The 11,207-nt window shown below is 54.2% G+C and overlaps 2 protein-coding genes across 2 annotated transcripts in view; one reads left to right on the top strand and one right to left on the bottom strand.

Moving 5' to 3' along the window:
• ADARB2 (adenosine deaminase RNA specific B2 (inactive)) overlaps positions 1–11,207 on the bottom strand; it is a 134,194-nt gene that overhangs the window by 53,956 nt on the left and 69,031 nt on the right. The gene's annotated exons all lie outside the window — the stretch shown is intronic.
• LOC115303771 (myb/SANT-like DNA-binding domain-containing protein 3) overlaps positions 10,430–11,207 on the top strand; it is a 1,088-nt gene continuing 310 nt past the window's right edge. Inside the window, exon 1 of the mRNA XM_029953673.1 lies at positions 10,430–11,080. Within this exon, the coding sequence (XP_029809533.1) occupies positions 10,430–11,080 (651 nt within the window). The remainder of the gene's footprint in view (positions 11,081–11,207) is intronic.

Raw genomic sequence — 11,207 nt, 5'->3', positions numbered from 1 at the left:
GGGGCCTTCCTGTGGGACGCGGGGGGTCTTTCCGGGGACACTGGGGGCCTCCCCGGGACGCGGGGCCTTCCTGTGGGACGCGGGGGGTCTTTCCGGGGACACTGGGGGCCTCCCCGGGACGCGGGGGCCTTTCTGTGGGAGGCGGGGCCTTGCCCGGGCCGTGGCTGCTGCCGAAACCTGGCGTGGTGGGCGCCATACGGGTGTGACGGTTCGGGCCTGGCAGGCGGCGAGGGGCGCACCGTGGGGCCTTCTGGGCGCGGGACGTGTGTGCGGGGGTCTTCCCGGCTTCCTGCTGGGTGAGGTGCCTCACGTCCTCTGGAGGCTGTGGAGTCCGTCATGGGGGCGATGGGTCCTGGAGGCCGTCTGCCCTGCGTGAGCTAGAGGTGGAGGTCCAGAGAGAGTGGGCACGTGTGCCGGGCACACTGGGTACGGGTGTCCCGGCGTGACCGGAACAGAGACCACAAACAGGGTGGCTCCGGACAACAGAAGTCTGTTCCCACCCGGCCCTGGAGACCGTGGTCTGAGGTCAGGGTGTGGAGGCCGCGCTCCCTCCCGAGGCTCCAGGTTTTGCAAGGGGAGTTTGGCGGTGTATTCATGAACTGAACTCTGCCCCGTGGCTTTCCTGGCTTTCCGTGAAAGCGGACGGGAGGGGAGTCGGCACGGAGCGTGGTTGCAGGGACTCGAGTCGTCTCCGCACAGACCCGCGGGGTCTTTGAGAAGTTAAAAGTGTCGGCTTTGGAAAAGGCGGGAGAAACCGGCCCGGGGTGCTCCTGCCCCGTCTCCGCATCCTCCTGGATGAAGGCTCCCCTCTCTGCGCCCCCCCCCCCCCCCCCCCCCCCCCCCCCCCCCCCCCCCCCCCCCCCCCCCCCCCCCCCCCCCCCCCCCCCCCCCCCCCCCCCCCCCCCCCCGCCGTCTCCTGCAACGCGGTTATTTTCGGCGATTGATTTTTAATTAAGGGGCACACATGATTGCAGCTGTAGGTAGGTTTTCGTAGTTGCATTTGTGTATGTAAATGACGCTGTGGTTGATTACGCGGGCTCTACAAGCTAGACAGAAACACAGAATTCATGTCGCCAGGTATGTCCTTACTATCTAACTTAACACTAGGGAACTCTTATGTTCTAATCACTTGGGATTTAATAGATACAGTCAACTTTGGTTACCGCAAACCCAGCTAATCAGATCCCAAAATAATTCGCTTTTCTTCCCCACCTGCACCCGGTTTACAGTAGAAGCAGCTAGAGGGCCTGTAAGCAGTCATGTCCCTGATGGTTTTTGTAGATTGAAATTCCAGGGTTTGCCCTTGGGCCACGAGGACTTCATCCCGCCGGGTGGGACGGGCTAGTGCACGCGGACTGACAGCACACTGTTGAACTGAGTGTTCAGCGCATGGGTCAGCTGTGTCGTCTAAATAACGTAAGGCCCGATGGCGGTGTATAGATGCGTCACCGCGATTCAGAGTGACCATGCACTCACTTTGCCCGGGCTGCCTCCAGGGCTCCGCGGGACCTGCCTTGGTGCCTATGCACCCATCTCCTGTCTCTGTCCACGTGAGCCTCACCAGGGCCCCTGGGGGAGCTCCTGTAACTGCCTCCACGGAGACTGTGATTTCCCTCCGGACGCAGAAGCACCTAGAACCTGTCTCCTTTGGTGGTGCATCCTGAAAAAGTTTTTCTTTCTCCTGTGCACGTCATGTATATACAATGTGGTCTAGCGCCTGTGCACAAGGGGTCAATATTTTTATTGATTATACAGGTAATTGTAATGGTGGCTGATGTTATTTTGAGGTCCCTGGTTGTCACTTTATAAAAGTGGTGAGTGTGCTATTGCAGTTATTCTACAAGCCGCCTCATGGTTAAGGAGCTCTCTATATTTTTGTTAATGATGCTGTGAGTTGACGACAGCATACACTGGTTATGATTCACGTTCTCCATGTGACTCACTGGAGGGGGCATGTGAGGTACCATGTGAATCAAGTGCAGTGTAGACTGCTCACTGGGGAGGGTGGGACACCTCTGGGGGAGAGAGGTCACCTGTGGTCAGTGGCTGGGGGCGGGCCCCTTGGGGACGGCTTTCTGAGGAGGCAGATGGGCCGGGCCTGCAGGGTCATGTAAGCCAAGTTTCCAGGGTGACAGGAGCAGGACAGTGTGGGGGAGTCATGGCTGGAGAAATCCAGAGGTGGGGCAGTGCGCTTGCAGGGAGAGGGCGAGCTGCTCAGACAGTCTGCGTGAAGATGTAATGAGGTCACAGAGGGTGCAGGTCTGCGCACGCTCGTGATGAGAGATCACACCCAGATTCCAGACCAGGCGCTCCTGCGATAACTCCGCGAATGTTCCTGACTGCTTCCTGGGGCTCAGTGTGACAGATGCTGTGCGGACGCAGAGTGGGAACACAGAGGGCCCCGCACAGCTCTCGTCCCGTCTTAGGGCTGCAGACACGGGTGCTCAGGGACACCTGGGGGCCCGGCCATGTGCTCAGCTGGGTGTGTCCGCCTTCTGGGTTGTGCTCTTGGGTCTCAGCCTGTGGTGTCGGCCACTCTCCTGGGGCCGGTGCCTCAAACTCCAGAGACAACCTGAATCCGACTGCACACCGGACACCCTCCGAGATGACCATGGGCACATAGTGGCTTGCTCAGGCGGTGCTGATAGAGTGCAGGGAGCCCGTAGCCACAGCTGAAGCTCAGCTAAGCCTCCATCCCTGAAGGGGCCTGGCAGGGGCGCTGAGTGGGGTGGGGGGTTCCCTGAAATCACTCACTCAGGGTGGGGTGGCAGCCCCTCTGCTCCAAGAGGCAGACGCTGGCAGCATTTGGGGACGGCTGGGCCCCATTGGTGCATTCTGTGTGACAAGGGGGGAAGCCAGGGGGCCTTACAGGGGTGCAGGTGTGGAGAGGCCAGGGGGCTCCAGAGCAGTTGAGCCTGTTGCCCCGCCTACCCCATCACGGAACCTGTGGCCCTTGGGCTCACGCCGTAGCCTGTCACTGCTCTCGCTGCATCCAGCTACAGTTATAAGTCCCACTCCCAAGATATCCTACACACACATGAGCTGGAGGCAGGTGCCCAAGCCTGTGACCATCCAGGGAGAGGGGACGGAAGGGCGGGACTGGGTCCTGCAGAGACCCCTCCATGGTCTGTCTATCCCAGTCCTTGGCTGGGAGCACACCCTCCAGACAACTTAGAGGTGGGGCGGGGGCCTTCCGGACACCCCTTCCCCAGCAGTGGGCAGGTGGGGGTCTGGTGTGCTCTGGGGTGGGCTAGGAGAGGCTGGCCCCGGGCATCTGGGAATGGCCGGCTTCCCTTCACAGAATGGCTGTAAAGACCCGCTCCCAGCACCTGGGAAAATAAACCGACATTCACCACGTAACTTCTTTGTTAAATATGAAAAAGAGACATCCAGCTGTACTCATTTAGCAATTGGTGATTTAGCAATTTAGAAAAAGCCTGCAAAGGGGTCCCTGGCTGCAGGAGGGGGTTAATGTGTCCTTCACGAGGCCTCCCTGTGCACAACTGCTGGGCAAGGAGATGCCACCAAAGACCTCTCCTCCGGGGAGGCTCATAAAGGCCCGCCCCCCCCCCCCCCCCCCGTGCCCCTCCAACAACGGGAGCACGTGTGGGCAGTGGGGCCGGGGGGCAATGTCCCTGAGCCACTGCTCGGAGCCCGAGGAGTCTGGGTCTGAGATGTGCAGCGTTGGTGGTGTTTACGCACGGATTGGCCCAGGCTGCAGATTTGGACCAGAAATGATCAGAGGAGAGAGGATTTGGCTTCTGGTTAAACGATAATGATAATCAGGTGCTTGTGATCCCAAAGGTTAAGTGGGGAACCTGGCCCCACACTTAACGAGCTGTGTGTCACAGAATGAAATGCCGTGCTAGGTTCTACCTGGGGTTGCGCACGGGGACTGTCGGCTCCAATTACCGTGGCAAATTACCAGCATTATTCAAATAGGAAAAACAAACTTTAAATAGGAACACTGAAAGACTCAAACTTTACTCATTTCCAATACTAATATTTCGAATGCCGTAAATGAATAAAGTATGTTCAAATTTGCAATCGTAGGTCCTCAGGGTAAAATTGACATTTAGCCAAAGTGGTAAGGATATTAAAATCGATAGATTATGAGAGAGAAAGCCTTCAGTAAATATTTTCCTGTTGAACTCCTGTCTGGGTTTATAATGCTGAAATATCAGAAAGGTTAGATTTGCATATGGGCGGGGCCAGATAGGCCCTGGGAGCCCGGGCGGCCCCATCCCCTCACCACTTTGTGGCGCTATGGTGTGCTCGGTGAATGTGGGGGAGCGCCCCGGAGGGCGCGGCCTGTGCCCCCCTGCAGGGAGTGCAGCAGACCGGCAGCTCCCAGTGGTGGCCAGTGCAGCTCAGAGAAACCCCACTAACTGGGAGGTGAACTCCCACGGGCCCCGTGTGTCCGCGGCAGAGGCATCTCTTGGTCTCGGAATGGATCCTGTTTGCTGACAACGGCGATCAAGCCTCGTTAATTTCAAAGTCTGACTACATAATTCAAATTACCTGACTACTTAACTGTTCTATATCTCAAAGTATCTAGAGGCTAATACCAAATTTGAAGGAAGTCATGAAAGATGGAAGAAATCCTTAGTGTCACCCCCAGAGCGGAAAAAGCACTTCCTGTGGGCTCAGAGGAATGGGCCAGGGAGCCCTTCTGAGCCGTGGTTCCTGTGCTGTAAAAGACGTGTCGGAATTACTCCTGATAGTCCTGATTCTCACCCTCGGGACACAGACCTGGCTTGCAGCATCACTGAGACCGTTCTTTCTTGTGGTGGAAGACCGTAGTGTCTCCAGAAGCAGGCTGCTCAGGCGACCAGGGGTCGCCTGTAATGGAGGGAGAAAGGAAGGGTCAGAGGGCGTTGCTTCGGGGTGAGGCTTCTGTATGCAGCCACAGGGCCACTGTGACTGACAGGTGCCGGCATGAGGCTCCCTTCCCTGCCCGTGTGGCACGGACCCCAAGCCCGGGCAGTACTATATTTTGGCAGATTGCATTTTCCACAGACGGCTGTGCCTGCATCACCCATCTCACCAGCCCATCTTTCTGCTGACCTCTGGGTGACTGCCGTGCAGTGGCTGGCCCTGTGTCCTCTCCTTGGAGACCTTCCCAACAGGTGGAGCAAGGAGGGGACAGTGGCATGTGACTTCTGAGCAGTCCTTAACACCATGCCCCGGTTTTGTTCCTGGGGTGCTCCCTCTTGGACCCCCGCCAGGAGGGATCCCCTGGGCCATGGGCCAGGCTGAGCTCCCAGACCACTGCCAGCACCAGCCTGCAGCCGCCAGCCAAGCCCTCTAGGGATCAGTCCTCAGCATGTAGGCCAGCTGCCCAGCTGAGCAGAGGGCAGTGTCCCCTGCTCTCCCCCAGCCCCACCCGACAGCAGGTGTGGGCTTCAGAGTGGTTTTGTTGCCACGGTGATGAACGCACATAGAGGTAGGTGTTACGGACCGTGTGTGGATCATGAGGGGTTCTTTGGCTGGGACTTAGCCATGGACTTTCTGAAGTCATTCTGATCCAGATTCAAATCCTGTTGTTACTTCACAGTGGCCTGACTCTGAACGTTATGTAGGCCTCGATTTCCCCTTCTCTGAGATGGGCCTGGTGCCTATATCACAGGGTTCTTAGCAGGTGCAGTGAGATGGTGTGAGATGCGGGGTCTGGCGTCTATGGTGTGCACGCATGATCTCGCTCTTCAGCGTCAACTGCTCTTGTCATCAGTGTTGCCTGGACGTGTGCAAGCACAGAGTCTCCCAGCAATCCTTCTCACTGATTTGCACGGTCCGTGAGATCACAGTTTTCTCAGGACTCGGCCATTTGAGGGACATGTTCTGGCACCAGTAGGCAGGTGTGTATGATGCTGAGGGTGTGTTTTAAGGCAGAACTTTACGAAACACCTCCTTGAGTTGAGTCCTTCCTTGACCCCAGTCAGCCCTGACCGTGCTGTTGCCCGGCCTGGTGACTGCTCCACCAGCGCCGTGGGTTCTAAGGGAGGCTGGTCACCAGCAGAATAGAGGGGCGCCCTGAAAGCTGCACCTTTGACTGTACTCTGCACCCCATGCACAGACACTGCGTCTTCTTGGATGCAAAGCCAGTCTGAGGGAGAAATCACATACATGTCAACTATTGGATGTAGTCCCTTTGCAGTGAACACATCAGTCAGTTTTGGGTGACTTAGACTCTTCTTCGCTCGATCTTTTAACAGCTTTCCATCGGTTCTTCTGTTTTCATCTGGAGGACAGTGTCTGTGGCAACAGCCCACTTGAGCATGAAATGCCTGGAGTTACATTGTCTTTCGTTGTGGGCTGCTTGTCTGCCCTCAGCTCTCTGGTTGGGTTCCTTCCTCTCTGATTTTGTCCTCGGGCCCCATGATTTTGTGACCGTTGGCGTAAATGTCACCCTGATTGGCCCGAGCGGCTGAGGACGAGAGCTCTGTCTTACTCATTTTGGCAACCATCACATCAACACACGCACACGGTGTGTCCCAATCTAAGTGTGCATTTGCCTTGGGGGGCGTCTGAAGCACCCCCTAGGGCAAGCTGGAGCGGAAGAGGCTGTCACTGGGGAGAGCTCAGCTGTGTCCACAGTGGCCCCGGAGAAGCCACAGTGGTGACAGTGTCTCAGGAATTTCCACTCTTATTTCATCTCTACACCTGTCCCCTGGGGAAAAGAATAAATCAAAATTTATTGAGCAGGACACTAACGAAATATAGAGACAAAGAAGACAAGGCCCTCTATATGAGAGGCACGTGGGATCCTGCATGCACACAGGTGTGGTTAGACCCCGGGGGACATGCTCAGTCGCTGTTCTGCCTCCAGACAGGTGGGCAGGGCAGGAAGGTGTGAGCACATGAGCCTAATGAAGGCGAGCACAGTGAGGAGGCGGGAGGCGGCGAGTGTGAAATTCTGTCTCCTGCACAAATTCGGGTTTGATGACTGTGTTAACTGCAGCAGTTTAGGGAGCAAAGGACCCCTGGTAGCTGGAGAAGGAGGGCTTCCTGGGGGGTAGGAGAGCACCCGGGGCCATCTGGGGGTCCACAGACCCCTTCCTGGATCCCTGGAGCCAGAAGTTCAGGCAGCACAGCCAGCCCCAGCACCTTCTGGGAGCTACACCGGGGATCCAAACGTGCAGAGAGGTCTGACAACAATGTGACAAGATTCTCTCACTGAGGGAGCTCTGCACAGCCTCCCCTAAACTTGTCAACCAGGCCTCCCTTTTGGGCTTCTGTGTTTCTCTCTGCATAGTCCAATTTCGGCGAGACCAGAAACCCCACCCTTGGGTTCTGATCAGATTTCCAATCCTCAGCTCCCCCAGTGACTCTTGACTACCTGGCCTGTCTTCAGCGGGACTGCTGTCACCTCTGTGGTTTCCACACACTTCCCCGCCTGCCGTGTGGCTATAACCCTCGCCTCCGTACTGCGTCGGCTCCCTCAGTGGCCCCTCACCCGCCGGCATCGTCTAAAGGTGGAGAGGACCCGTGGGTCAGCAGTGGGGATGAATGGCAGAGCTGGGACAGACTGGGGGACCACGGCTGGCCAGCCAGTTGCTCCCCCGCTCTCGTGGGGCTGGGAGCTGACACTTCTCCCTGCAGGAGCAAAGAGCTGGGCACGTGCCATGGAACGTAACCCTGAATGGCCACCTTGCTATCTCCAGCCCGAGTCCCCGGGCAGCGGCCCGCTCCCTCTCGCCCACCGGCTCTGCCCCTGCCCCACCCCTGCCCCTTTGGTCTCTGCAGTCCTCACCCTGCTCATCAGCGACCCCACACCTGTATCCCTCCCTCTGAATGGGTGGGGACCAACATGTGTGGCGACCAAGCAGAGAAATCCAGGGGCACGGCAGTGAGGTTCCCTCCACTGCTGTCTCCCCATGGGGACGGGCTCTAGCTGTGGCTTGTTGGCTGAACAAAAGAATTCTTTGCCGGTGGGTAAGCAGCTCGCTCTTATGTATGGTGGGACAGATCTGAACAGACAGGGCTGAGGACTGGCCACATCTGTAAATACGACTTTACAGATGTGAAGGCACTTTTAGATGTGTATTGTGGGCATTGTTAAGTTCCATGTGATTAGTTACGGTAGAGAAACAGACCAGTGAAAGTGAAGAAAATACTGTCTTTAAAATAAACGATCTACAAAAAGTAAAAGGCGGGGGACATATGGATGGCTCACCTTGCATTGATGACAAAGGTTTAATAACATCAGGGGCTCACCTTTTTCCCCTGTGGCTGACAAATAGACTACACTGTCTGCTTTCTGCTGTTTATTTCATGAATTTGCTGTCTCGCTTCTGAACGCCTTCAGTGGACAGCAGCTGGAGGGCCACAGGAGGTCGGGGCCAGGTGGTGGGCCACGGCTCCCCTCTTCTGGCAGGTGGGAGGGGAAGGGTGCCAGCACCATGCCCCCCCCCGCCCGGCGGTTCCCAGGGACCAGGAGCGATGGGATGGACGCTTTACGGATGTGCAGCCAAGACAGAGAGACAGGCGGACTCAGCCCGTCAGTGGTAGGCTAGGAGTCACATCCACATGTTTGAATTCTGGCTCCTGTGTCTGGGCTCATGGCCACAGTATACCTTCCAAGGCCTTTTTACTAACAGGATTTCAGAAAAGCCCATGATGAGAGACCACAGGTTCATTATCTTAATAATTAGAGCTGATGGCTATGTGCACACATCTCTATACACCTACCTGTGGATTAAGTAAATTTGTAGCTTTTCACGGCTACCTAAATTGCTAGAGAGCCACATGTCTGTTTATACATATTAACAGTGGTTACTGCTTTAACAATCAACTTTAAATTGGAATAAAAATAGGTAGAAAATAAACTACAACTGCATTAGAAAAATGTAATATTTCTGTTTTTCTTAAGCTTGTGATTTCTGATATATTCAGGAAGATATTTTGCATCTGGGTGTAATTAGAATCTTTAAAATGTCATTAGTGTGCTAATCTGAGGGTGCTAACAGATGAGTCCTCTGTTTGGGGGTTGATTCATGATTGTTGAGTTCCTCAGGATTCAAAAAGGCATGAACAAGACGACCATTCCAGCATCAAGAAGAAAGATTCACATGGAAAAAGTAGTGGTTCCCTAAAGGAACAGCTTTATATGCTTCCCCAGCATTTGTTAAATTCAAGAGGAGTTTCGTAATTCTTGCCTACATAATAAAGAAGCCACCACCTGTTCTGGGGTATCACCACTGACACCAGTGTCGTGCTCACTTATGAATGCCATGAAGGACAAAGTCCAAATGCCTCTGTCTTGTGACTTTGCTGCCCCCCTATCTCCCCCCACCCCAGCATTCTTTCTTTACCTTGAAAATAGGTTCCGGAGAGGAGAAATGAAGTAGATGAAAATCATTAAATAATTTCCAGTAGTGCATCTGGAGCACTAAAGCCAGGGCTCAGCCACCACTGTGCATTTCCTTAAGCTCACAGAGATCCTTGAGACCAGAGACACACTCACACCCCAGACCTTCCTACTAGACACTACAGACAGGATAGGGATGGCCCGGAAAATGCCTGTTCTTTTGGCCGACCTCCACAGACAAGAGAGGCATTGCCCCCATGCCCTGGCTCAGTGTGCATACCTGCGACCTGGACCCCATGCTGTCTCAGTTCCCAGAACCGGTGCCAAAGCCAGCAGCCCTGTGCATGCCAGCCACGGCCCCCTGTACCCCTCAGCCAGTGATGGTTTTGCCTGCCGAAGCGGGCCCCTAAACTCTGGTAGAAGTGACTGTTCCTTCAAGTGTATAGACACCAAATCAAGGCTCCATGGAACAAAAAACATTTCTAGTAACTAACCCTAGAGGGATGGAGATTCATGAATTTCCTGACAAAGAATTCAAAATAATGGTTTAAAAGAAGCTCACTGAGCTACAAGGAACAAAGACAACTTGATGCAATCAGGAAAACAATACATGAACAAAATGATGGGTTTCACAAAGACCTAGAAATCAAAATAGAGCCAAGAGGCACCTGGGTGGCTAAGTTGGTTAAGTGTCTGACTTCAGCTCAGGTCATTATCTCACGGTTCATGGGTTTGAACCCCATGTTAGGCTTTGTGCTGACAGCTCAGAGCCTGGAGTCTGCTTTGGATTGTGTGTATCCCTCTCTGTATGCTCCTTCCCCACTCACAGTCTGTCTCTGTCTCTCAAAAATGAATGTTAAAAAGAATAAATGTTAAAAAAAAAAACAAACAGACTTTCTGAAACTAAAGAATACAGTGGTAGTAATGAAAAAAAAAACGTAGGAGCCACCGTGACCCCAGCCCGGCCGGCCAGGCGGCCGCCTCTGCACAGCGTGATTGGGACTCGGCCTGTATACTTAAAAGGGGCCACGGACCATAGGAATCGCGGACTCCAAGCCCTCATTTTAAAGATGAAGAGAAACTGAGGATAGCGAGCAGCCAGGAGAAATATAGTAGAAAATGCAAAACAACGAAATTATAAAACCTGCCAAATACTTTTCGGAATTGGAAAAGAGCATCCTGCTTGCTTTGGTAGAAAGGTACAAATATGTGCTGGAATGTAAGAAGAGCGTCGCGCGAACTATTGCCCTCAAGCAGTGGACCTGGCAGATGCTGGCCCACGAATACAACTCCCAGCCAAGCGTGTCGCTGCGAGATTTCAAGCAGCTGAAGAAGTGCTGGGAGAACATCAAGGCTCAGATCAAAAAGATTATGGCCCATGAGAGGAGAGAGAAGGTGAAACGGAGCGTCAGCCCTCTCCTGAGCACCCACGTCCTCGGGAAGGAGAAGATCGCCAGCATGCTGCCCAAGCAGCTCTACTTCCTGCAGGGCCCCCCAGAGGAGGAGCCCGAGTTCCACCCCGACGGCGCAGCCCCAGAATCATTTGCTGTTTCAAATAGAGAACTGTGCGATGATGAGAAAGAGTTCATACATTTTCCAGTGTGTGAGGGGACCTCTCAACCTGAACCCTCGTGTTCAGCTGTCAGAATAACAGCCAATAAACACTACAGGAGCAAAACCTCTCAGGAAGGTGCTTTAAAAAAGATGCATGAGGAAGAACACCATCAACAAATGTCTATCTTACAGCTGCAGCTGATACAGATGAATGAGGTGCATGTGGCCAAAATCCAGCAGATAGAGCGGGAGTGTGAGATGGCAGAGGAGGAACACAGGATAAAAATGGAAGTTCTCAATAAAAAGAAGATGTATTGGGAAAGGAAGCTACAAACTTTCACCA

Source organism: Suricata suricatta, chromosome 10, assembly GCF_006229205.1.
Source record: "Suricata suricatta isolate VVHF042 chromosome 10, meerkat_22Aug2017_6uvM2_HiC, whole genome shotgun sequence".
NCBI lineage: Eukaryota > Metazoa > Chordata > Mammalia > Carnivora > Herpestidae > Suricata > Suricata suricatta.
The sequence above is the reverse complement of the archived record's forward strand: the minus strand, read 5'-3'. Positions and strand labels throughout refer to the sequence as shown.